The sequence below is a fragment of the Patiria miniata genome, unplaced genomic scaffold, assembly GCF_015706575.1.
Source record: "Patiria miniata isolate m_02_andy unplaced genomic scaffold, ASM1570657v1 HiC_scaffold_3, whole genome shotgun sequence".
Classification (NCBI taxonomy): Eukaryota; Metazoa; Echinodermata; class Asteroidea; order Valvatida; family Asterinidae; genus Patiria; species Patiria miniata.
Window position 1 is genome coordinate 45,480,458 of NW_024037069.1, and position 27,228 is coordinate 45,507,685.

At 39.8% G+C, this 27,228-nt stretch overlaps 3 protein-coding genes across 3 annotated transcripts; 1 reads left to right on the forward strand and 2 right to left on the reverse strand.

The window, feature by feature from the left end:
- Positions 1–7,915: 7,915 nt before the first annotated feature.
- Positions 7,916–12,359, reverse strand: LOC119736392 (ADP-ribosylation factor-like protein 4A). The gene has a single exon (XM_038210409.1). It carries the CDS (start codon positions 11,588–11,590, stop codon positions 10,991–10,993), a length of 600 nt encoding a protein of 199 aa, XP_038066337.1. The 5' UTR covers positions 11,591–12,359; the 3' UTR covers positions 7,916–10,990.
- A 956-nt stretch (positions 12,360–13,315) lies between these two features.
- On the forward strand, positions 13,316–19,272 carry LOC119736390 (cytosolic Fe-S cluster assembly factor narfl-like). Its single transcript, XM_038210406.1, has 9 exons — positions 13,316–13,497; positions 13,936–14,028; positions 14,585–14,740; positions 15,109–15,235; positions 15,850–15,981; positions 16,191–16,439; positions 16,872–17,082; positions 17,439–17,596; positions 17,905–19,272. Exons 1-9 carry the CDS (start codon positions 13,432–13,434, stop codon positions 18,144–18,146), a joined length of 1,434 nt encoding a protein of 477 aa, XP_038066334.1. The 5' UTR covers positions 13,316–13,431; the 3' UTR covers positions 18,147–19,272.
- On the reverse strand, positions 18,809–26,601 carry LOC119736391 (glutamate-rich WD repeat-containing protein 1-like). Its single transcript, XM_038210408.1, has 7 exons — positions 26,313–26,601; positions 23,418–23,504; positions 22,957–23,141; positions 22,171–22,378; positions 21,494–21,636; positions 21,139–21,336; positions 18,809–20,047 (listed from the first exon to the last, which is right to left on the reverse strand). Exons 1-7 carry the CDS (start codon positions 26,527–26,529, stop codon positions 19,721–19,723), a joined length of 1,365 nt encoding a protein of 454 aa, XP_038066336.1. The 5' UTR covers positions 26,530–26,601; the 3' UTR covers positions 18,809–19,720.
- Positions 26,602–27,228: the final 627 nt, after the last annotated feature.

Below are 27,228 nucleotides of genomic sequence, written 5' to 3' on the forward strand. Positions count from 1 at the left end.
GCTATTAGGGAGGGATTTCAAACTTTATTGACATTTCTCCCCTTCCTCCCCCCCCCCCCCTCCCCCCAAACAAAATCTCCGATATTTAACGCGCCTCTATAAATATTTTGCTAAATAATGTGGTGGTTATGGTGGTTGGGGATGGGGGACCGGGGTGATTCGACAAAGAGCAACCAGCCCTATTATGTGGTCTTCTTGTGAGTACATTGCTTATTATCAGCACGCCCCTCTCCGGTCAGACGAGACGGGCACTTTTATTGCAGTATAATTATTTAACCTAAATCTTTTTGCAAATTCATAAATTCCATAGAATTGTTGTGAAGTGTTACTGTTTTCTTGAAAAAGTGAAAGTATCATGTTTTGCTGTTTCACCGGTTCTGACGATTACATTACATGGAACGCATGTACATTTCCCTGTTCTGGGTGTTCATTTCGGTATTGTCCCCGGAGTCACAGGATGTTGCTAACGTTGCTATTTACTCAACAAACCGCTTTCCTTGGTTTCTCGGCATAAAACACTAGTTTTACCCCCAAATAGATTACGTTGATTCGGACAATATGCCACAAACAGGATGTGTGGCCACATTGGAAGCTTTGGGTTTTATTTAAACCTAACTTCCTTGTGTTATTTGAATTCCAGAATTGACTCCGTGGATGGTACTGGTGCGCCCTACATAGGCTACATAGACACTGAGTGAAGTTTTGATTATTTCAAATCACTGGTAATTCAAGAACAATGTGTCCATTCAAGCAGAGCAACAAGGACCATGCAGACCTATATCATCAGATGCAATGGGTCTATTGCTACTAGTAATATTGCTGACATTTCCCTGAAGGGCCATTATAAGTACGTTCGATTTTCGCAACTATAGTATTCATTATACATGTACAGTGACGGGTCTTGGGGATTTTGCAACTTCACCCCCCCCCCCCCCCACCTAGTCTATGTAATAGACGTTCGTTGAATGTAATAGACGCTCGTTGAAGACGAGCGTCTAGCACACGGCTCGCTCCGTAGAACGGGTGATGCACCCCGTTCAGCCGCTGACTAAAGTTATGATACTGTAATGGGACAAAAGATACTTAAATGAAATGCTAAAGGTTCTAAATTTATTCTGAAATTGCCTCAGAATGCAGGAGAAAGCAAGCATCGTATAGATTGAAACATTTTCCGGGGCATACTCCCTTGTTATCACCCTACCCGGTACCCCTCGTTTCCTGAAAGCTAGATCCGCCTCTGATTCACATTTTGATTATAAAAAAACTCACATTATCCCTCGTTATATAAATTGGACAGTGGGGCCTATACCGTATAGTGACGAGTTCTGCTCAAAGAACGCGGATGATTTTCGTCAAAATATGCATCCAAACTGACACAAAAATGACGATACCAATAAAATATTCGGAACGTTAACAACATCAAACTGCGTGGAGATTTATAGGATCTCGAACCAGCATTCAAAATACACACGCATTGACAGGGCATGACGAAGGCATCATTCGATAGCGCGGCGCTAGGTGATGAATGCTCGTATTAATTATACAAGTGACACTTTGAATGTTGCAGGCATCTATATATAACTCTTGTTTGTCTGTGAACATTTGTGCAACATTCAGAACCATATATGGCAGTCATTTGCTGACAGAACAGAAACTCCTCAAATTTAGCAGTTTTAGACCACGCCTTTTTCCGGGATGTGATTGGGTCAACATTTTCTACAGGTTTGCAATAGATATGCGCTTTGATCCATCAAAAAAAAAAGAACTTTTAAATACTTTTTGGTGTTTAGCTAAATGATACATGAAATCATGTGGGTCACATAAAAAAAATATGTTAGAATAATGTTTATGGGGCCTTCAAAACAATACGTATGATTTTAAAGCCACTTTCAGTATGCATAGAAAAGATGGCATATACGGGTGTGTTTTTGTTTGAAGACGGGGTTTTATTTTAAACCAAGATAGGACTATTTTGAGCAAATCAATTATGCGGTTCTTCGAAACAAATCTACAAATGTATTTATGTGAATATTTAAGCCATGAGACAGAATTTGCAATTACGATAATGACTTGTGCAAGTGATATGATGATATACAGGAGAGTAAATCGCTATCCACTTATGTTTTTGACTGACGAACGTCCAGTGCGTTTTAATGGGATCTAAACCGAATACAAAATAGCTGCAGTGTGTAAGGTCCATTTAATGCATAATTTATTTTGGTTAATCGGTTTGTTATTATGTAAATTTTAATGATCAAATTAATGGAACAGAGAGGGTAGCAGCTGGTGATGCTGAATCATCGATTAAAAACAAAGCCCCAGGGGCAATTATCATGAAAACATATGGCATCTGGGGTCTACAGATGCTACACGCCGATAAAAAGCCTGAGTATTCACAGTATAGATTGTTTTGATAAATTGGCATAATGGTGCTACGTTTTTGCACTGCGGAACATAAAGTTTTTTCAATACTTACAATGACAGCATTTTCAATTTAATTTCTAGATTCTAATGAGTTAAATTTCCAAATGAAAAGGATGAACATGAACACAAAAACATATACATTTATAAGGACAATTGATTGCATTGGCCGTTTTTAACTGAACCAAATTAATCTTTGACGCACGCAGTTAGAGGCGCGCAACGAAGTTTTTGGATCCAAAATTCAAAAGTGGCAGATATTTCTTGAATCTCCTCCCAATCGGGACCATGGACCCCATGTGGGGGGGGGGGGGGGGGGGGGGGGGACGCACTCTTACAATCCCCCCTTCCAGGGTAGCAGAGAGCATATCTTAAAGACAATAAATCCCACGATATTACCCCACTATTTTGTTTTGTTAGAGCCACTAGTAAAAGCCACATTTAAATTCCAGTCCATGGTGAATCCCTTTGGATCCCAGCCGGGGTTCTCTGTACGATCTTGTTTATACAACTCGACAATAATATTTACTCCATTTACATCCAAAATATCCTTTTAAGGTGATATGTACGATGATTCACTGACTACTATGTGAAACAGTGAGGGAGTTAAACTGACTGAATGCAATAGCCTAGTTTGAGAAAGGAATAATTTGTGATTTTATTTTCTCCATCCCCTACCTTCCCCGAGGTCTCCAGACAAGATTTTGGGTATTCAGGTTTGCGGAAATATTGATATTAAACATTCGCCTTTCTGGAAGAATTGACAGAGTTGTCACAATGTTTCTGCGTTGATTGGAGATTGGCAGGTACACAATATATAACTGTCTAGCAAAGTTGCACACTCGAGGACAAGTTTTGTTATATAAATTGTCTAGTTTGCAAGTGTCTGTACTTCTCCGTGATACATCAAGAACAAAGACATGTCCCCAGGGAGGGCTCAATGCAAGGGGTTTTGCAATGTTTCCTTGTTCATTGACAGGAAAGCGGCATATCTGCCGCACCCGGATCACCGTGAGTGCTTAAAACAACAGAGCTTTAAGTTTAAATTTCGTCTATTTTCCAAACCATTAGCGATACCAATTAATGGTCTTAATAATAGCTCCAGAAGTTTGATTTGGAAAGAGGTTTACACGAACTAACAGCGAATGGGTGTCATATACAAGTTCCTTGTGAATAATTGGTAGACAGCTGCTGCACGGTTCCGGAGGTCGCAGGTTCAAATGCCGCTCAGGTCAATTCCTTTATTTAACCGAATGAGTTGTTAACGAGATTTCGACGGATTTCATTTATGTCTTGCCTCAATGTACTTAACGCCGATTTAGAAGTTGATTTTACTGCGTGTGATCACTATTTCAAGCCTCAGTCTAGTGAGGTTCACCAAAGAGCAAGGAACCACCTCCAACTTTCAAAACTAAAATGTCTTAGTCATAGTTGAACGTGCGTCAACAAGCCACAACTGAAAATGCAACGGCGGGAGATTTCATTATTTGCGGTGGGGGCCTAATAAGCTTCAGATGTTCTATTTATAAATCCACGAGTACATCCCCAGTGTCTTTCCCCCTAACGGAAATAAAATTGTAGCTAAGTTTAGATGATTTTCCTCATTTACGTCATGCGTTTCACGAGAAGAGGATGCAAGGTGTTTCGGGAATATGCGCTAGCATTTTTTTAACAACAATATATTTCAATGCAATTGTTCATATTTCTGGACATAACTATTTACCTATTGGCGTGACTAGGGTTAACATTTTTGGGGGCACCTATAAGTTGCATTATTTTCACTGAAGGCAAGTGATAATATCTGTATTCAATGTCTGTGTTCGTACCCCCATGCGCCCCACCCCCTCGTAGCTATGGAACTGATTTAACCCTTTTTTGTTTTGCCTCGAAAAGTAAAACCAGACAAAAATCTTATTGTCCAAGGGGTAAGACGTGTGCATGACAAAGCAGGAAGTCGTGGGATCGAGTCCCACCAGAGGGATTTCTCTCTCTCTAATTTTCACTCGGGGGTAACACATTTTTAGTTGAGTATACAGTGTTAATACATCGATGACGGGCAAAACCTCATATTATTTTACATCATCCCGACGTAAATTCCATTAATTTATGAATAATTCTCCAGTGCCATTATGGTTAGGATGAATCACATTTTCAGATGCTTAACCTCACGGGTGTCCAAGGAATAAACATGTAATGACGTCACAATGACGTATATTTGTATCCTTCACAGCTGTGTGTAAAGTCCATCACGCAGAGTTGTAATTTATAACATGCGAAGAATTTGGCTTTATTTCTAATCTCTTGAAGTTTCTTTTACATTTACTTCAAGGCGGCAGAAATTTTTTTCTCCCGAGAGCAGAGAGCGTGTATTAATTGGCGGAGTTGTGTGATTCAACGGATAAGAGTTTCTTTGCAGTCGACAGGAAGTCACATGACCGTCGGTGAGAAAGATAGCACATGAAGACATTATTATAGCTGATTATATTATATAACGTGGAGCACTTTGACATTTACCCCGACTTTCCACATCAGTGTTGCCAAACTTCTTTGTTGACAAACTTCAAACTCATTCAGTGAAATACTGGTGCTTTCACCTTATTAATGCTTGCTATTTAAACTCTGTGAACTATTTCGGTTTTCATGAAATATAATCCGAAATTCAACAACGGTGGCGTCCGGAAATTGGGCACAGATCGGCTGAGTGTTACCCAACGTGGCGCACTTGAAAATTTCAAATCGACATTTAAGAATTTATGTAAAGTTGAAAAATTCTGATAAACAATTATTATCTCTACCTACATACCCGACTAGAAGTTTGTCAGAAAATTATTTTCTATTTTTTGGGGACATCTTCAAAGTTGCACTGTGCACTTCGAAAAAAAATCTCGGAAAATCAAGCCGAAATAACAGTTTCTTGCAACTTTGTAACGGATAGATAAACTCGTGATTTATGAACGGGAATTTTAAAACTTGAAAAAAAAAATCACTTCCCTGTGAAATTTCGGTTAAAACTTTTGCTCATATAGCTAGGCGCTACAGGCGAAAAATCAAAGTGCGCCATGTTAGGGGCCGCGCCACGTTAGGGTACATCAACAATATGTAGGCTAGGCTATTCAAAGAAATCACATGGGTAAAACGAAAACTGGTGACTGCACTTTTCTTTTGTACTACACAATTCCATTCCATGCCTAAATTAAAACCAATCGTCTGGAACAAATATGGCTTTTTGTGACACATGAGAAATTTGCTGAAATCAAACAAGTTCGACCAGAGTTCGACGGTGCATTGACGTGTTACCAGCGCATGCAGTGGGGGATCCATTTACGTCATTTAAAAAAAAAGAGAGAAAAAAAAAGAGGCAACCTCCAAAAAGGAATCGGGTGGGGACTCTAAACTTTTTTTTTCTTTATTTGGCCTAATGGTGCCTGAATTGAATGACCTATACGCCTCAGGAACGCGCGAGGGGCTCGGAGTCAAGTCTCTAGTGTCGGAAATGAATATTTGTAGCATTTTAATAGGCATCCGTATGCATCGCTATGGATTTTAACATAATTAATATGCATCATTACCAGTTGTAAACAACTAATCAATAGGATTGGATGAGTCTTTTAAGAGATAACTTAGTATTCTATTGCACGGCTTGTACATGTATATATATATATAGGCCTACCGGATATGTAAAATGATTCGTCATGGCACACGGCGACCTGACATTTCCGCAAAATATGAATTCATTGATTATTGCGAAAAACAGGATTGTTTCATAACATCATGTTTGGAGCCAAATCCTACTATATTTCTCTTTTAAATTTCATGCAATTCCATCGTATCCGTGCAACGCCCCTGCAGTCCATTATAAGTTTGCCATGGGAAATAGGTCTACTGCGCCATTAGGCGTAAATATACTCTCCGAACACTGTTGGGAGTGTCCTTTCAAACAACACGCCATTCGCTGGCGTTAATAACTGGTAGTGCTCCATTGTTCTTTCCCGAGGTAATTTGTAGACTTGAAGCTTCAAGCAGAAATACTTTAGGCATATGTACAATGTTTTTTCATGCACAGCACTGTGAATTGCGTCGCGTTTCAACTTAAAAAAACCCACCGAACCTGGTGGAACTCGAATAGAGACTGAGAGAGAAAAATACAAAAGTTTGATTCGAGTAATGTAAAGGTCAATCGTCGTATTTGTAACGTTCAGTTGCAGGGATTGCCAGCTGCTTTTGCAATTGACGGTAATTGCTCCAGATTGAAGGGAGTTCGCAATCACTCAGACAATTTCGGGCAGCAGACGAGTGCATGGTATACCCACAGAGAAAATTGGCTAAATCAAATTTAAAAGCAAATTTGTTTTGCAAGAACTTTTTACTTCAAGGAGTTATAAAAAAAAATACATACAAATCCACTAAAGCAGGTCATTTAAACGGCACAACTCATAAAGAAGAGAAAAGTGGTGGCAGCAATTTTTTCTTCACGAATACGTAACTACGATTACGAAATTATGGACCTTTCTTAATGTTTACAGACATTGAGCAGGACTTCGTTAGAGCAGCAAAAGGCCTTTACTCCAAAAAGTCCTAAACAGAGTGTTTTTTGCATTGACTGAAAATATACCAAAACATAAAAAATACGGCTAAAATGTAGGCTGCACTTTCGCCTGATTCCCCCTTCCATCAAGACGAAGGGTTCCCCGTTAGCCCCGCCCCCAGTGTGGCACTCAATCAATGCCAATGACCGCTGAAAGAAACCCGAGGTTCAAGTTGTTTATAATGATGCGTTGAAGACACTATAACGCTGCAGGGAACAAGGTCGATAAGACGTGTGACGCCAGTGTAAGTGGATCTATAAACGGAAACCAAGGTCTCGGATTTCAATGTGCTGTAAGGCAAAAATATTGCTATTTATATAAGCACATTTTATGTGAGAAGGTTAAGAGCAGTTGAGGTATATTACTTGATTAAAAGGGAGTAATAGGCACAATTTGCTATGCGAAATGCATTTATGTGCATGGAATGGAAAGATTATCCATTCATTGCACTGGAGGACAGCCATGGTGTTACCATAGTGAATGCCCATTATGACTGATGGAGATTGTGTTCTTAAGTAAGCGACATTACTGCAATTCGAACAAACGTCATACGTGCAATTTCTCAAGAACGCAATGCACTTTTCGATCACCTTGAATTTTTTTCAGCTTGTGCGCATGCATTGGATCGGGCTGAGTTTGGTTAACCCGTCAGCTGCATGTACCGCACTCTATTGCAAGTGTGATAATATAATAATCATTGAACTATATAGCCCCATAGTCTGCACAGAAACCTTTTCAAATCTATTGTGAACCGATACCATGGCAATCGCATTGTAGTGTGAACAACGGAAGAGTTTTTACCTTGAACTTAATTCAACCAGAGAGAACATAAGCCCTGGGAAAACTCATATAGATCTGACTGTTTTTGTAACAAAAATCCATGAAAAAAAAACCCACTGAGAAATCAGTATCTGAACCCTGGTAGGAATTTTATTGCCTATAAGACTCCTTTCAACCACATCACATTTTTATACATCAAAATTGACACATCTGTGTGACAGAAACAATTTTTAAAAGAAAAGATACACACATAATCAGCACCAAATTTCCATTAGGCTTACAATCAAAAATTGATTCAATGTTTTTTTTTGCACAAAATGTGAACAAAAGAAATGTAATTTCGTGATTTTTGATTCATGAAATGTGCACGGCAATCATCACACACACTCTGAAAAATAATAATGTCAACTTTTTGGCCTTGTTTAAAAATTGTCATACAGCTTTGTAAGTTTGTTGTCACAATATTCTGCTTGGAATTTGCATTTTACCCCAATCTCTTTTTTATTTAGAAATAAACCAGAATTTGTATGAATTCTGTACAAAACATGAGTAAAAACATGTATTTCAAATAGCTTTACTTCTGGGTTAGATTCATCAAAAAATTGGCCAAACATTTTCATCAATGAAAATTAATTTAATTCATGGCAAACAAATTATTAAGTTAAAGCAAAAGTGCATGTATTTCTTGATTTGATTTCCAGCTAATTATAGGAAACTGATTCCATGCAAGTTCCAAGTCAAATACTGCTGAACAACTCCATACCAAAATAAAATCGAGACATTGTCTTTCAACTGTCATCCCATCGACAGAGGGGTCTTCAAAATCTTAGAGAAAAACAAAATGTGTTCATGGTCACCAGTCACACATAATTTATACCCTGTATATGAAGACCAGTGCCGCATGCGGTTTAGTGACCACAAAACAGTGTGCACCAAACCACAGTGCTTATTTTCTTAGTAGTAAACACAAATCGGGAATCTCAAGCCAGTTTTTCCCCTCCACCCAAACAAAACAAAGATGGCGGTTGTGGGCTTTTTGTTTGTCCAAATATGGCGGCTGTCGTGTCAGTTTGACAGCTGCACTTTTGCCGGAGGCAAACGGTGTGGTTTACGGTAGCTGTGGATGTGAACCGAGATAAACCGGGCAGACAGACTGACCTGAAATTGGCATAAATTGCCCAGGCAAACTGACATGAATTTTTGATAAACACATCTTTGGGGGAATATAATGCAATCCAAGGATTTTCTACAAGAACTGCGTTATGTTGTCTTTTATATTTTTTTCGTAGCATAAGCAATATACATGAACTTGACAATGGTTTCGACAATGCTCTGAATTTTCACATGCTTCCATGATGCTTTTGATGTTTTATGGCTTTTGCATCAATTGGGCGTTTTGGTGTTTTTTTTTTTAAAACTCAGTCAAAGCAACCTGAGGAAACAAGTGCTCAATTGTGACATTCTGGAAAAAACCCTAGGACTTTGGGGTCATTTGTTGATAAAATCCCAACATCACAATTCTTTTTTGAAAACAATACATTATTTGAAGATTCAGGATTACCAATTCCAGTAAATGACTGTTCTGTAAACATGCTAAAATTCCGGTGATTTTGTTTCTTTTAACAATTTCCGCTTGTTAATCAAGGAAATACATCCATATTCGTTTCTTTGAATGTTCTTAACATGATAAGCATGTATATTTAGTCTCTGAACCAGTAGCAGGGAACAATCAACAAACTAATTCATTTAAACCCTTCAGTTTTGAAAATTAAAAACTGTTCATGTTCCCATACATTGTGTTCTACATGCACAAAATCAGAAGTTAAGCTCTAAAACGGAATATTTATGAGCTTTAACAGTCCCTTTTATATGTAAAACCCTGGAAGATACACAAATACATTCACAAGGGGTCCAAAGAGGTGTTTGTATGCCCCCTATATACAGGGCTACAAGCACCCACCATGGGTTTGTATTCATATTTAAATTATCTATATAGGCACTTGTAAAGAACATAATCGGCTCCCACAGTGCGCTTGCCCTCAAGTGGACAAAAACACACAATGTTGCATTGAAATTTTGAAAGGGTCAGGGCACCACACTACTGACTCTTCATGACATAGTGCGGTTACCCGGAAATTAAGAAAACAAGGTGCTTTGAGAAAAAAGCTATGCTGATGACATAAGGCACTTCAACAGACAGACCTAAACAAATTTGAAACAAAAGGTTTTTTTATGAATTTTAGAAATGGATCAAACTTAATTTTGTAATTGTCAACAATAAGTGAAGAACTTCTTTTCAGATGCAGTCAAATACCACGGTAAATTCCATTTACAATAAAGTGGCATTAAGGAAAGAAATAATGTAAATAAGAATAATTGTTGCTTGGATTTAAGTGGCACCAATTAATTCTGAGTGAAATCAACTAAAATTTCAATGCATTACAGAGAAATGCAGGATTTCTTCAATAAAAACAACAGCATAAAAATTTCAAACCATAAAAATAATATTTAATGAATATATCCTTGATCATTTATCACATGTATTTACGTCAGATCAAAGAATATAAAGGAAATCTGCGATAAGGATCTGATAAAACTGCCGACTGTTATCAATACTTACTGATGTTCAGCCAATATTAAAGGTCAAAATGAGTAGTAACCAAAAGTAAATATTATGGACTACTTATTAATATTACAATTTTGAGTGATAGCAAGGCGACATCGAGTGTGAACATAATTATTAATGAAATCCTTTGAGTTTTAGTTGGGAATTTTGTTATTTGGTTATCCATCAAACAAATACTTCTAATTTTATGATTTTTTGAAAATTTACTTGTGACTTAAAAGTTGGATTTCCTAACATGCATGACTTTATGTGTGGTAATTAAAGCGTTGGGTGCCCAACCAAGTCACAAAACGATTTTCCTAGGATTGCATTGTAAAATTAGCATCTTTGACTTGAGTGGCCACAGCATCACACACAAGGTTGTATTGATTAATGTACATGTGATGGATCATAAGTCATCACAACTCATCCAGTTGCAAGTCAGCTCACAAGCTATTCAAATAATAGTGATAAAGGCATTCCTTTTTCTGCTGTTTATCCTACTTGTGATCCCTCACATGTCTCAACTACATCGCGGGCTGTCATCATAAATGGCAGAGATAATCTTGAGGTAAAAAGGTTGCTCCCAAAGCCGGTGTTACCTCCCTCGCTTCTTCTGCTGTTTTGCGAGACTTCTTCGTTTATCAATCATCTCGCACAGTATATCCATGACATTGACTAACCCTTCACCTGTAATTCCACATGCTGGTATGAGCTGGTACGGATTATGCTGTCGTAGTTCATTCAGACTGAGGTGTCGTTCAATTTCCTCAAGACTGACAGCCTCTCGTAAGTCTTGCTTGTTAGCGATGATAAGAATCGGCACGCCACTGTTCTGTGATGACCGCCAAAGTTTCATCAACTCACTCTTTGACTCCTCGAATCTTTCGCGATCAGAGCTGTCCACGACATAAATGATTGCATCCGTCGCCCGTGTGTAGGACTTCCAAAGTGGGCGGAGTTTCTCGCTTCCCCCTGCATCCCAAAATTTAAACCGCGCCCCTTTTGACTGTCCATGTCTTGATTGAAGTTTTTCAACATTGAAGCCAAAGGTGGGAACTGCGTTGATGAATTCATCCAGCTTTAGTCGGTACAGGATTGTCGTTTTGCCTGAGAAATCAAGTCCGAGGAGAACAACGTGGAGGGACTCCAAGAATGGGAGAAAGGACCTGTTTGACTGAGAGGAGCCGGTTCCCATGGCAACAGATACCTGAGGATCACCAAACGGAACACACTGGGGAGCTATTTGTCCTCATAGCAGGGTTTGTGTTGGCATGTTTATCTTTGATGTAACATGAATGGGCCAGGAACTGTGTGAGTTACAGTCAAGACATTTTGCACACTGCAAAGCTGAAATTCACAGACAGTCACAGCATAACTTCCGAATGAAAAATCGCCTTGCAGTTGCAGATAAATTCTTCAAGGTCCTGAGAAATGACAAATCTACTGCACAAAAGGCTTGGCCCGTTTCCAGCTTATCCGATCGTAGCTGCTTCAAAGTCGAAGAGGCTTAGCTGTGGTGCCCCAGAGAACAAAATCAGCAAAGCTTTTCAGCCAAGGGAACCAACGCGATGCGACCGAGTTTATCGAGCTCAACGATCACATCGACGAGTTGTGACTAGCGTCGACAGCCGTCTACTCCAGGGGCTTGTGGGCGTTTGCTCCCGGTCGCTGATGCGTGTGACGCCGGTGTTTTGTGTCTTTAGAACCGTGTCCCTCACGGATTGACGAAGATCGAAGTGCCAAGACGAGTGATATTATCTCCAAGATGTAGAAGATTGTGATCTTCAACACTATAATATGAAGCTTAGCGATGAGTGCAATGCTACGATTCTGATCAGGAATGTAGGATGACACGACTGTCGCCCCAACGTTCGGTCGTGGCACGGCCCTTTATCCGTTGCAATGTAAAGCTTTCACACACACACTGCCGCGACCTGCGTGTTATTAGCATAAGCTGTATGTGCCAGACGACCAAACGTGTGCCGAACAATAGCGCGCAACGCGACGTCACTCAATCAATTAATGGAACCATTCGCTAACAGGGGTGGTTGTAAAGCTCATGCTTTTTAAATATCAATTTTCTGTTGATTCGTAACTCAATTCTGTAAATAATAGCTACGTATTATTGTAAGTTTAGAAATATTACAATTTCGTTGTAGCTTAATGGCTTGAATGCTGAATCGCTAGGAAAATTTTGAATCACATTAGGCTAAATTCCCTCAACAGCAAAGTGTAACAATCCACCTGCCAACAGAACCTCCACTAATATCGCTAGCCTTGAGTTCGTTCTTTGCCAACTACTGTGTACTATTTACCCGCAAATTTGTATTAATTACATAACGGGATTAACGGATTTTGTTAAGCCATGCGTGAGTGCGGGAACTAATGATGCGGATCTTGGACAAGTGCGCCAAAAAAGTATTTTTTTTTTTCAGATGCTTGCGGACCGTAGACGTGGCCGTGGACTTCCAAAATGGAGAAATGTTTGTGTTGTTATTAATTTAAACATACGGCATTTAAAAAACCTTTATTTATCGAATTTGTTGAAAGCACGGGAAACACAACTTTATATACAAAGTACCAGTTTAACAGCTCCTGAAAGTGGAGAATATATAAAAAGGCAATGAAAATGAATACCTTTATGGCGCGGCTATATCAACCACTAGAATAAAACAACACCCCTTTTTTTTAGCGGGAAATATTTTCAAAGATTGCTCGACAGTTAATTTTCTGGATCATAAATTGAATGATAAACGTGTTTGTTAGTTTAAGTCGTCACTGCCTTTCTCCACAATTATACTTCGTAAATACATGAAAAATGGAATTTGCAGAAGTTCTTAGACCCGTTTGTTTAATTTGCGCTTAAATATCTAATCAGCTCAGAGAGATTGGTAATTTCCAGCCACAGCCATGTGATTGGTGGCGCTGTTCAATGTTTACAGTGAATGCAAGAGCTAGAGGCGTTTGGACGATCATTGACCGTGACTAGACGGCACAGGCCTACGTGCAGAAAGTTATTTCATTACTGCGAATGCGATGGCGTCCAATTTTAGTGGAGCCCTTCGCCTCACCGATTTAGACGACTTTATCACCCCATCTCAGGTTAGATTAAATTAATAATTGCGGTAATTATGTATCCTGACTGTGTTTGATTTGATTCCAAGTGCATGCTGATTATGCTGCATCTATTTCGTTAAAATGCTCTTTTTTCCGAGGGGAAACTGCGTTTCTTTCATTTCAGGTTGAGGAAATGGTATTAGATCTCAAGAGAAAGTTTCTTCGCATTAATTATTTTTAGGACTCCTGTATTTTTTTTTTGCTGCCTGCTGGTGCACGTGCATAAGTTATCAACCAAATGGTTCCTGGACTTTCATTGATTCTGATTCAGAGTCATGAACATTGATGAATCAGTAGTATTCATTATTAACAGATTAAAATAGACCTACCTGCCCACTTCTGTATAAATACAAGTTTGTATGCAGACAAAAGGGTTGGTCGCAATTCAGTGGTCCATTTTATTTGTCTGACATTTTCTTGCAGGAATGCATCAAACCTGTCCAGGTGGAACGTCTTCCAGGTCGATCGGGTCCCATCAAAGTTCAGTCCGATGGCAGCTATGTACAAATTGGCATTGTAAGATAAATTTCATTTAAAAAAAGAACCCAGCTATACTGTGTAAAAATTCTAGGTACTTCTGCTTAAAAGTTTGTAATCACTGTAATCACAGTGTTTTGAATTGAGAATCCTATAAAACTAGCAGACCCTAAAGATGATATGCCCAGCTATTGTAGTTGTCCCAACTGCAGTTGGTGGTCCCAGCTACAGATGAAATATCTAAATTTAGAGTTAGCATTGTCTCTACTGTAATTGTGACATTTCAACTATAGTTGGGTTGATTTTATATAGTTGGGACATAACAAAAACATGCAATAGGACAAACCAGACAGGCACATTAAAAACCTTCCAACACTTACAAACATATAGAAAGTTTAGAGAAGTTTGCAGTATTGAGGAAGGTATAGTGCCTAGCTGCTGTAAATTCACATAGGGCTTGATTCCATTGTATCTAAAGTGCAAAGACTGCACCACTGGATTCCTGCAGAATGAAGGATTTGGGAGGACTCGGGAAGATTCCATATTAAAAATGTTGGGGAGTTAGAGGAATACAGATCTTTTTTCTTTCCTCAAGGATGGTGAAGCAACACAGCTCAAGAAAGCCCAGATAACGTTGAATGATTGTCTTGCATGCAGCGGTTGCATCACATCGGCGGAGAGCGTTCTCATTACACAGCAGAGCCAGGAAGAATTACTCAGGGTTCTAGAAGCCAACAACAAACTTCCAGAGGTAAAAAAAAAAACACATGAGAATGGGTTCGTGCACAATAGTGTTGGGGCCTCCATATATGAATGCCAATCTATCATCAACATCTCCATCTTCCTATGTTAAGAAACCTCCTCTGAAGCATACTTACACATTGGTTGAAGTGTAAACAAGCAGGTGCAGACTAACTCAAGGCATAAAAAGACAAAAATGTGCAAGTAAAAAAAAAGAAGCTGTTTGGGATGGATTGATTAGCTGAAGGTGACAGCACTCACTAGGGTTGGTGACCAGAGGGTTGGTGACTGAAGAACTCGCTGGGGCAGTGATTTCCGCAGGCAAATGGTATCTGGGGAGAAGTCCTTAAATGTAACTGTGTTAAATTTTGATGTCAGGGTCACGAAGAGAAGAAGCTAGTGGTGGTCTCAGTGTCGCCTCAATCCAGGGCATCGCTGGCTGCTCGGTATCATCTCTCAATACAGGAGACAGCAAGGAGACTGACTGGGTTCCTCAAGGAATTAGGTAAGGGGCATGGCTAGGGACTAGAGAATTGGGGCGGGGGATGTTTACCTTACATCTCTCCCTACAGGAGACAGCAAGGAGACTGACTGAGTTCCTCAAGGAATTAGGTAAGGGGCGTGGCTAGGGACTAGAGAATTGGGGCGGGGGATGTTTGCCTTACATCTCTTTCTACAGGAGACAGCAAGGAGACTGACTAGGGTCCTCAAGGAATTAGGTAAGGGGCGTGGCCAGGGGCTAGAGTTATCACCATCTGGATTTTTTTGCATTTGCAAGACTATTAACAAGAGTAACGAAAGAAAATCCTGTGTTTTTCCCACAACAGCAAATCCATTTGTATCTCAAATTTCCAAAACGAGATATGAATATGTATTTGTAGAATTTATATCTCGGTGTTGGTTGTCACCACTGTAAAGTTTTTATTATTGCTTGTAAACTGTAAACAAATAGAAGATGCACAGAATCACTAGTTTTTACTTGCAAATGAATTTGGTTCAAGGGCCTATGCAAGATAGTTTGAATTGACTTAGAAACTTACTGTAGAATTATTGAGAAAAACCCAAACTGTATCCTCAATTTTTTTCTACTTTAGCTTTTCAAATCTATTCTATTTGCAGGTGTGCATCATGTGTTTGATGAGACATTTGCCAGGGACTTCAGTCTTCTTCAAAGCCAGAAGGAGTTTGTTGATAGATTCAGAAGACGAGAAGAGAAAGGGACTGTACCGATGCTGGCTTCTGCCTGCCCAGGTATACTCTGGACACTTGTCTTAAAAAATAAAATGCAAAAAACTTCGGCAATTCCACCATAATGAAAGGAAGTGTAATGTCCCTGACAGAGCCAATTAACCATGATATCTAATTAATGATTCAGAAAAATGATCAAAAACTCCTGAACTGTAATCTCCTTGACCATTGCTACAAGATGGATTTATAAGATTTGAAAAATATCGTCTCAGGTTGGGTGTGTTACGCTGAGAAGACACATGGGTCTTACATCCTGCCTTACATCAGCACCACCAAGTCCCCTCAGCAAGTCATGGGCTCGCTGATCAAGGATTATTACTCCAAGCAGAGTGGTATCCGACCACACCACGTCTACCATGCTACCATCATGCCTTGCTTCGACAAGAAGTTGGAGGCGTCACGAGAAGATTTTTACAACGATGTCTACAGCACGCGAGATGTAGATTGCGTTATTACATCAGGTAGATTGGAGTTGTGGTAATGTAAAGATCAGATTTGTAAGTTAGTTGATCACAAGTCAGTAACATCTCATTCACAAGTCCATCACAAGTCCACAAGTCAGTTACAAGTCAATCACAAGCTAGTCACAAGTCCATAACAAGACAATCACAAGTCAGTTACAAGTCAATCACAAGTCAAACCCAAGTCAGTCAGAAGACCATCACAAGTCAATCACAAGTTAGTCACAAATTAATCACAAGTCAATCACAAGTTAATCACAAGTCAGTCACAAATCAATCACAAGTCAGTCACAAGTCAGTCGCAAGTCACATCACAAGTCATCCGCTCCCAAGTCATCCCCTTTAACTTGTGACCAGACTTGGGATATTACAATTGACAAGATTACAACTGTTAGAATCAGATTTGTTTAAATATGTTTTTTTTTTGTGTAGGAGAAGTTGAAGTGATGCTTGACAAAGAGGGACTCTCGCTAGCTGATATGCAACCCCAGGATCTAGATCCCATGTTCCCTGTATCCAGGGATGGACAGTTAGTGAATCACATCGGTGGTGGGTCTGGTGGATACCTGGAACACATATTCAGATACGCTGCCCAGGAGTTATATGGAGTCAGTGTAGAACACATTGAGTACAAGACTCTGAAGTAAGTGGTCATTAACCTTGTAATTATGCAATAAGAGAAAGGGAATACTTTGGAAAACTTGCGACGTCAAGGTGTTCAGTCTGCGAGTTGCTAAATTTGAACACATTCAAACTCTGGCAAACTTTGGCTTGAAAGATTTCGATGTGAAATGTTTTGTTTATACTTAACATATTTACAAGAAATATAAACCTCCCGATAGAGAGGTGCAGTGGCTCGCCCAAGGACACAACATATGGCCAGCAGCAGGATTGAACCCCTGATTATGAGTCGCAAACCCAACCACCATACACATACCCAGCATTGAAACATAAAGGAACACTGAAATGTTTGTGCTTGTTTGTTTTTTTCACCGAAAGGAACAAAGACTTCAGAGAGGCCACATTGGAAGTGGATGGTGAAATCAAACTCAAGTTTGCCCTTGCCTACGGCTTTAGGAATATCCAGAACCTGGTGCAGAAGGTCAAGCGAGGGCGGTCTCCGTATCACTTTGTGGAGGTCATGGCTTGCCCATCTGGTAAATGTCACACTTTGTATTTTCATACCTAAAGCTTTGCCCCTGACAAGGGATATTTTGTATTGAGCTCAACATGTATACGCTCAATGCTGTGTGAGAGACTTTGAGCAATATATAAACAGTAGATCACTGCTGTAACAACCAGCACTATATCAAACTTGTGGCTATAACACCCACCCCCCATAGCTCCCGAATTTCATGGTTGAAGATTTCTAAAATGAGCAACCGTTAAACTGAAAAAAAACAGTCTTTAGTTCTTCCATAAACATTGGTAATATAAATACATGTACACTTTTCTGTGTGACCAGGCTGTGTGAATGGTGGGGGTCAGATCCGCCCACAAGACGGGGAGCAACCCAAGGAACTCTTGCCCCGCGTGGAGGCACTCTACAACTCCCTCAACACCAGGAGACCGGAGGACAACCCGCTACTGGACCAGCTGGTCTCTGATTGGCTGGGAGGGGCAGACACTGAGAAAGCCCACGCTATGTTGGAGACAGCGTACCACGCAGTGGAGAAGATGAACAATGCATTGACTATCAAATGGTGATGTGTCCAAGTCTCTTCTTCAGGGCTATGGACTGTGAGCAGGAACAGTAGAGGGCACTTCAACCAATCCTGATAGCTCCATCGAGGGAGATAGGGTGTGCATACACAGGTTCACACGTATTGTAGGAAGTACAATGGTTCGCGTGTCTATTGTAATAAGTACGCACTGCTAATTTCATTCTGAATCCGCACAAATCTGCATTATCATCATGGGAGTGTCAGGCGCCGTCGACAATTCATTTTTCTGGGCAGTGCAGTGAGGGAGGAGATGTTTAGTGCGAAAAACCAACAATTTGGTTTTGTGTTTTGTATATTTACGTATATTTCCAGATTTACCACACAGTTATGGTGATCAGGATAAAGTGCAGTAACATTGAATGGGGCGTAATTGTATCAGGCTTTCCAACCATGTTATGATAACTCATTTTGTGAATTTTGAGACAAGGGGCTGCTTTTAACCAGAGCGGATCACATTTGATTACATCATCATAGTTTGGGAATAAGGTGTGTGAATACATTCCAGAAATCAAGAGGATAAATTCAATTTCATTTTGAGTGCACCTAATATCTATTATTTCATCCATGAAATCATAAAGACGAAAGCAATTTTGTTTTCCAATTTTTATGTGCATCTTTATAAGGCAATATCAGAAACACTTTCAAATGAACAATTTGGAAAGTATTTATTGTGCATTATTCAATTGCCATTGGTAATGTGTATATTTAAAAAATTTTTTTTACAATAAATAAAACAATTTCCAGCAAAGAAACCTCTGTACTGTTGGTTTCTTTATATGGGTGTCATAACTCATCAAAAAAGTAGTTTTCCAAAACACGTGTTGAATATATAATTCAAGTTGTTAAAACTTGTGTGTTTATCACAAATTTAAAATTAAATATTTTGAAATTTCTTTTGAATGTTCACTCTTTTGTCAAATCCAAAAAGGACTTTCAAGATTTTTCTTTCCTTTTTTAGCATAGAACTGTTATAAGTTATGAAATAGAAACCATTTCAAGACATCTTTTAAAATTGTTCCTATAAATTCCCCCAAATGTTCAAATTTTCTTTTAAAAACAAACCCCTCACAATAAATTAGTTTAATGAAGATCCACCATGAAAGGGCTAATCTCAAGTCTCCAGCGTATCAAAGTTTTTTCATCTGTGTTAAATTGTATAAATCCTAATGTCTTTAACCGTAAGGCATCTTTTGGAAAGGAACGCTCCTGAATCCTTTAAAATCCTCCACTGAGCAGAAACAGATGTCTTATTCTTTGTATTTCAAGGAGTATCAACCCCCCATGCATAGTAACAGCCGCTGGGGTCTGTTTTCCTCACTCACCCCGAGCATTCACCCTTTGCACCTGCACCGTATTGCATTGCATTGTGTTTATCTCCTGATGAATCCATAAATTCATAAGTACTGGGAGGTTTGGGGTGGGGCAGGGAGTGACAGGCAGGGCGGTTTAACAAGCACGGCAGTTTGTGGTGGGACTGGTAATAACAGGCAGGGCGGTTTTAGGGCGGGGCACGGAGTGACAGGCAGGGCGGTTTTGGGCAGGACAGGGAGTAACGGGTTAAACACTGATAGTCTTGAATATATTGAACCCGCTGTGAGCCGTGCTGATAATGACACCAGAGATCTGTGGGTGCCAATGAATTTCTTTGATGTCGCTCTGCCCCTGGTGCACAAACAGCAACTGTGGGGCTATGTCATCAAGCCTGGACCCCCCAGTCTGGCCTTCCATCACTGTCTCACGTTCTCGTTCCAGCGATAGGTCCCAGAGGGTTACCTGGTCATCAGAGCCTGCTGATGCGAAGACTGTGCTGTCCACGGGGTTCCACTCCACTGACGTGATGGGCCCAGTGTGGTGCTTGAACTTGGCGACAGGGGGACCCTTTTTCTGAAGGCGAAAGAAAGAGAGAGAGAGAGATAAACAAAGAAATATTATTAAATATTTAAACAAAGAAACAAACAAAAAACAGTGATTGTTTTAAAATGTAATGAAATTCATGACAATTTGTATGCCTGTACATTGATACTTGCCACATTTTCCACCATTTCATAGCAAATCTGATTGACTTTCTGTTGAAGTTTGGGGACATTTTTATACAGTACTCAGGAGAACTTGAAGGGGGTAGTGAAAAAGGGGTTGTGCAAGCACTCAGTGGGTAGGCAAGTGAGATTTCCTTGCCTTCCCTTGCAAACTTTGACCCAGGTTCGAATCTAACCCAGGCCCATGTTAGCTTGTTGAGATACGGCAGATACAATAAGGGAGTGTTATTTAGTTTGAGTGAATTTGGGTAAATGCAAGAGTGTTTAAGCAAACTAAATAGCACCCTCGTATTGTGTCCACTAAATCTCAAAAAGGCAAATGTAGGTATGAATCAAATTAGGTTTTGCCCTTCACCGACGTTTTAAACACTGTATACTCAGTGTGTTACCTCCCGAGTGAAAGTTGGAAAAATCACTCGGGTGGGACTCGAACCCACGACCTCCTGCTTTCTAGTGCAGATATCTTACCACTCGACCACCGAGCTAACGGGATCGGTTGGCCGGTTCGAATCTGATGTACATAGCAGCGGGTACCGCATAAACTATTATAAGATGGAATTTTTGCGCCGGGGTGATATAAATAAAAAAACGTCGGTGAAGGGCAAAACCTAATTTGATTTATATCACCCCGGCGCAAAAATTCCATCTTATAATGTAGGTATGGTCGTCAGTCCCTTTCTGATTCTGCAGATTTTTCCTCCAGAATATTTTCCAGCGTTTTCCTCCCACATTTAAAACTGAATGTTTCTTTGTCATATTTCCACAGATTTCTTCAGGCTTATAAGCTAAGGTGCAATGAACACTTTTGTGGAATACTGACTTTCATCGTGAAAAAAGTAATGGTAATTGTAAATTATGTTTGGTTTATAGCGTCTCTTGCCTGCAAGAACCTTGGATCCATCTTGGATCCATCTTGGATCCATCTTGGATCCATCTTACCTGGAATTGTCTCAAGTCCCAGACATTCAAGACACCATCATCACCTCCAGACAGGATGAAAGGATCTTTCTGGTTCCAGTGGATGACGTTTACGTCGCTGCTGTGTGCTTCTTCCATCATTATCATGCATGCTTTGCTTGGCGTCGCCCGAACATCCCAAATTCTGATGCTTTTGTCGACAGAACACGATGCAAAAACCTTTACATGTATTAAACAAAACAAAATTTGTTGTTAAAAGAGAAAGCTCATTGTTCGAGTATTTGCTGATTAACTTCATTACGGATGGGATATTGTTTACTTGGATTATTGATTTAAAGGGCTATTTTCCAGAGGAATTTATACTTAATATGCCTACATTTTTCTCAGTTGGTGACCATTGTAAATCCTCCACTGACTCCGTGTGAGCTGCATAGGGTCGCTGGTCTACATACCACTCCCCTCCTTCTTGTAACTTCCACAAATGGATATTTCTCCGACAATCTCCAGTAATCAGATTTCCTGAAAAAAAGGGAAAGGATTACATTTCAATTCCAACACTGTGGGTTATTTTTACTTGGATCACAGTTTAAGCAGACGACGTGTCTAGGATCTTCTAGACACCCTATTGGCAATTTTGGACACCCACTTTGTTATGCAAATTATGCATTTAAAAGCATAAATAAATAAGCAGTTTGTGCACTCTCTTTTTCCATACAGGGCAAATTTTACACCCAACTTTGTCATGCTGACTAAACCCCTTAACAAGGTTCCTCTTAATTTCACCAGAAATTCTGCAATTTTACAAATCAAGTGATGATTTGGGTGGTGTGTGTGGTTGAGTATTAAAAGTTAAAATTAATGTTGTGCAGTTGTCTTTTAGCATCAAATACATATATCAGAGCTTTTTGTATGTTGCAATGTTGTTGTAAATACGCATGGAAGTGCCATTTATTGGCCAAACTAAAATTCTACAAACTGATAAGCAACTTAACATTTCGACCCCTAGCCAAGATATTTCAGACTTTTTTTTTAGTTGAGAATGTAACAGCATACCTGGTGTAGTAGGACACCAGTCCATGGCAAATCCTTCAATCTGGTGACCTGTGAACGTGAACAAAGGCTTGTGGGATTCCTGTCTCATGAATCGTCCCATGAGCTGGGCGTTACCTACAGCCTGGAGGGCGCCGCTTAAGTCCCACAGGTGGACCGCGCCAGTGTCTGACCAAGTGGCTGCCACTTGCTTCTGCCCAATTTCTGTGCTCTGTAAAAACAAATCAAATCAAATCAAGCGATGAATAACAAGGAGCAACTCAGGTGCCGAAAACGTAGTGTGATTTTTTTTTTTACCATCGCCTCGGTAAAATCTAAAAAACAAAGAAGAAAGAAATAGACAAATGCCAACTGGGCTATACAATGCTGTCATCAGAAGCTAAACGATGCAGTTTAGTCTGTATGAAAAGCCAACTTGTTTACTAAATAAGAGTATCCTACACCATTCTCTCCCTCTCCATTACTCTCTCCTTCCTCACTTGATACACCCGTTGTCAGGTGGCACAGCTTGTTTTATAGATATTATTATTAGATATGCTCAGCTAGACTCATGCTTCTTGTTCCCTAACACAAAATTTACCCTCTCTACAGGATTTGCTACCTGTTTTAAAAATGTTTTGTTGTAAAAGTGAAGTCACTTGACCTTTACTTACAGCGTTATGAGAAGGTCAAAGTTAGGTAAATTCAGTATGCAAACAGAAGCTTGAATTTGAAGAGGTGAGGTGGTAGAGTCACCTCATCTGCACTTACTGCAACCCCCCAGACCGTATCTCACTCAAGAAAGCTTACCCTTATTCTGTTAACAGAGCCGAGATGTTTCATCATCGCTGTCTCCAGTTCTGGTTTGCTATCCTCGTCATCGCTGTCACTGTCCTCATCACTGTCATCATCATCGTCTTTTTGGCTGGTACGATGCAGATTTGTCATCTTCATGACAATGACATTGTTCAGATGGGCTTTCTCAGCCTGGGTGCCTGAGAACCAGTAAAGTCACATCTTAGGTTTAATTTATGGTGGGTCATGGCTAATGAGGTTTTTGTAATAGAAATGTACCATAAAGTACTATAAAAACTTCATTAGTAGGCCTACAGAAAGTGATAAGTGAAGTTTTGGGAGATTTATTTTAGATTATGGGGAATATGGATCAAAATACACAAAATTAACATGTTGATTTTAATAACCATCAACAGAACAATTATTTTTCATGAATGAAACAAAGTGCTTGTGATATTATCAAATTTCAAATTTACCAGCAACGGCAAAAAGTGTGTGGGGATAAGTTGTACGGTTCTCCCCGAGACTGTCTCTAAGAACATCAAAACTGAGGCATGGTGCACCTGCAATAAAAATTATCATCATCAAACATTGTCAAATACTAATATAGAAAATTAATAACCCAAAACAAAACAGAACAAAAACATCCCCCCCTTAAAAAGAAAAGAAAAAGACTAGGCTTGACTAGTCAAGCTGGATCTGAAAGTTTGACAGCAAATTAAGACAACGTTAATAATCAGTGACTCAGTCAATCAATCAATCAATCTGCATCTGTTGACAGTAGGTTGGGCCTGCCATCCTTGGTCAAGCAAAAATAACACATTAACAATAAAACTGATGGAAATTGACAATGATTGATTCAAGTATGTTACAACTTGTTCTTTAGGAAAAAGAAAAACAGTTCGCACTGGCAAAGTTAAATGATGAATTTAACTTAAAAAACAAGTCAGGTGTGTTTACAAACACAAATGCCCCGCAACCGTGACTGTTCCCATGACATAACACCACTCTTTTAACATCAACTTACATGTACCTTGGTCACATGGAATGTTCATTGACAGCATTAGTGTCTTCTGTAGGTTTTATATGAATTAATCCCTAATCCCTATGATCTCAGAATAAATACAAGATTTCGATTGTTTTAGCCACTGTGACCTTGACCCTTGACCTTTTGGCCCCAAATGCAAAAGGCTTCTTAGGATTACCAAGGACAATCCACAAACCAAATTTGAAGTTCATATGTAAAGTATTTCTCAAGTTATCGCGCTGACAAAATTTCTATTGTTTCAGCCACTGTGACCTTGACCCTTGACCTTTCGGCCCCAAATGCAATAGGCTTCTTAGGATTACCAAGAACAATACACAAACCAAATTTGAAATTCATATGTAAAGTATTTCTCAAGTTATCGCGCTGACAAAATTTCTTTTGTTTTAGCCACTGTGACCTTGACCCTTGACCTTTCGGCCTCAAATGCAATAGGCTTCTTAGGATTGCCAAGGACAATCCACAAACCAAATTTGAAATTCATATGTAAAGTATATCTCAAGTTATCACACTGACAAAATTTCTTTTGTTTTAGCCACTGTGACCTTGACCCTTGACCTTTCGGCCCCAAATGCAAAAGGCTTCTCAGGATTGCCAAGGACAATCCACAAAACCAAATTTGAAGTTCATATGTAAAGTATTTCTCAAGTTATCGCGTTGACAAAATTTCTATTGTTTCAGCCACTGTGACCTTGACCCTTGACCTTTCGGCCCCAAATGCAATAGGCCTCTTAGGATTGCCAAGGACAATCCACAAACCAAATTTGAAGTTCATATGTAAAGTATATCTCAAGTTATCACGCTGACAAAATTTCTTTTGTTTTAGCCACTGTGACCTTGACCCTTGACCTTTCGGCCCCAAATGCAAAAGGCTTCTCAGGATTGCCAAGGACAATCCACAAACCAAATTTGAAGTTCATATGTAAAGTATTTCTCAAGTTATCGCGCTGACAAAATTTCTATTGTTTCAGCCACTGTGACCTTGACCCTTGACCTTTCGGCCCCAAATGCAATAGGCCTCTTAGGATTACCAAGAACAATACACAGACCAAATTTGAAGTTCATATGTTAAGTATTTCTCAAGTTATCGTGCTGACAAGATTTGTCCGGACACACACACCTATTTCTATTGTTTCAGCCACTGTGACCTTGACCCTTGACCTTTCGGCCCCAAATGCAATAGGCCTCTTAGGATTACCAAGAACAATACACAAACCAAATTTGAAATTCATATGTAAAGTATTTCTCAAGTTATCGCGCTGACAAAATTTCTTTTGTTTTAGCCACTGTGACCTTGACCCTTGACCTTTCGGCCTCAAATGCAATAGGCTTCTTAGGATTGCCAAGGACAATCCACAAACCAAATTTGAAATTCATATGTAAAGTATATCTCAAGTTATCACACTGACAAAATTTCTTTTGTTTTAGCCACTGTAAGGCCTCTTAGGATTGCCAAGGACAATCCACAAACCAAATTTGAAGTTCATATGTAAAGTATATCTCAAGTTATCACGCTGACAAAATTTCTTTTGTTTTAGCCACTGTGACCTTGACCCTTGACCTTTCGGCCCCAAATGCAAAAGGCTTCTCAGGATTGCCAAGGACAATCCACAAACCAAATTTGAAGTTCATATGTAAAGTATTTCTCAAGTTATCGCGCTGACAAAATTTCTATTGTTTCAGCCACTGTGACCTTGACCCTTGACCTTTCGGCCCCAAATGCAATAGGCCTCTTAGGATTACCAAGAACAATACACAGACCAAATTTGAAGTTCATATGTTAAGTATTTCTCAAGTTATCGTGCTGACAAGATATGTCCGGACACACACACCCACCCACCCACACACATACTTGTTTCACATGACTAGTGTGGACTTTCCATTGCTTTCGTGTAGTTAAGAAAAACAGTGAAAAAACTCATTTTTCTCAAACTGTGAAAACTCTTTCAACCCAATTTTTTTTCTATGACTCCCTTTAGTGTTTCTCTTCAACCTAACCCAAAAATGCCTCTAAACCTGTTTTCCAGAAATGGGGAAACACTGTGTGGACGTGGGGTAAGTCCACACAACGTCGGTGCTACCTACATTATGTGGACGTCTTTTGTTCGGAAGTCCACACTGCGTATGTAAGACAAACTCACCCACACACACACCCCACACCCACCCACCCACCCACCCACGGAAGGACAAGGCGGAAACAGTATGCCCCTTCGGCTTCGCCGCGGGGCATAATAAGTTACTATTTTATGGAACTGACATTATAAACAGGCTTGTATTAAGTTGTAATGAAATTGTGTCAAGTGTCCGAGAACTGGGCAAGAAGTACCTGTCTGCGCTTGATGATACATGTGGTATGCGGTTTCATCACGGACTAACATCTCTCCTTCGTCGAGCGGATCTCCGGGTAGATAAACCCTCTTATCGCCACCCTCCCCATCTGATTCTTCGATGTCGCTGTTATCTGGGTCCACAACTTCCATAACTTCTTCCGCTTCGCCGGATTGCGAAGTGTCTTCGCTGTTTGTTTCCGAGTTCGATGCCATGCTTGCTCGGTTCCTTCGCCGAGATCTAAAAGATCGTACATACAATGTGTAGTAGCTGGATACCAACAAAAAGTGTTGTTTTCGTCGTTGAAAACACGTTGAACACGTCTGGGAGCACGCTCCTTATTATTATGTTGACATTTCTACACGTGCCAAAGGTCAACGAACTAATTTTTACCATTTATTTGACTTCGGCTTCGTAGCAGCTTCGCCTTAAGACTCAAGTTTCCAGATGAGTTACATGTTCATGTATGTATGTGACTCACAGTGGTCGTGACTTCCTTTTCTTTTACAGCAATATCAAATCGTATCATCCATATTCGCTTAATTTGGTTTGAAAGTAACTCAATGAAAATGGTTTCATGATTAAGGAAAAGCCACAGCTGGAAGGGCCGATATTTTAATAAGGGTCGCTATTTCGAAATCTCGGCTTCGTTTCATCTGTGTCTTAAGGAGATTTTAGGCCCCCGATTTTGGGTACTCTGGCTAAATTTTGGAGCATTGTCTGCTTTAGGAACATTTGTATAAAATTAGGCCAACGGTTAGAATATTTCTGTTTGGTTTGCTTCCCAGTGATTCAGAAGTCGGAGATAAAGCCGAACCGGTGACAAGCAATGGTTTCGAAAACCCCCATAATTTTGTGTGATTTGCTATGGCGTGTCAAACGTTGCAATATTCAATATTTTGCAATATATATGT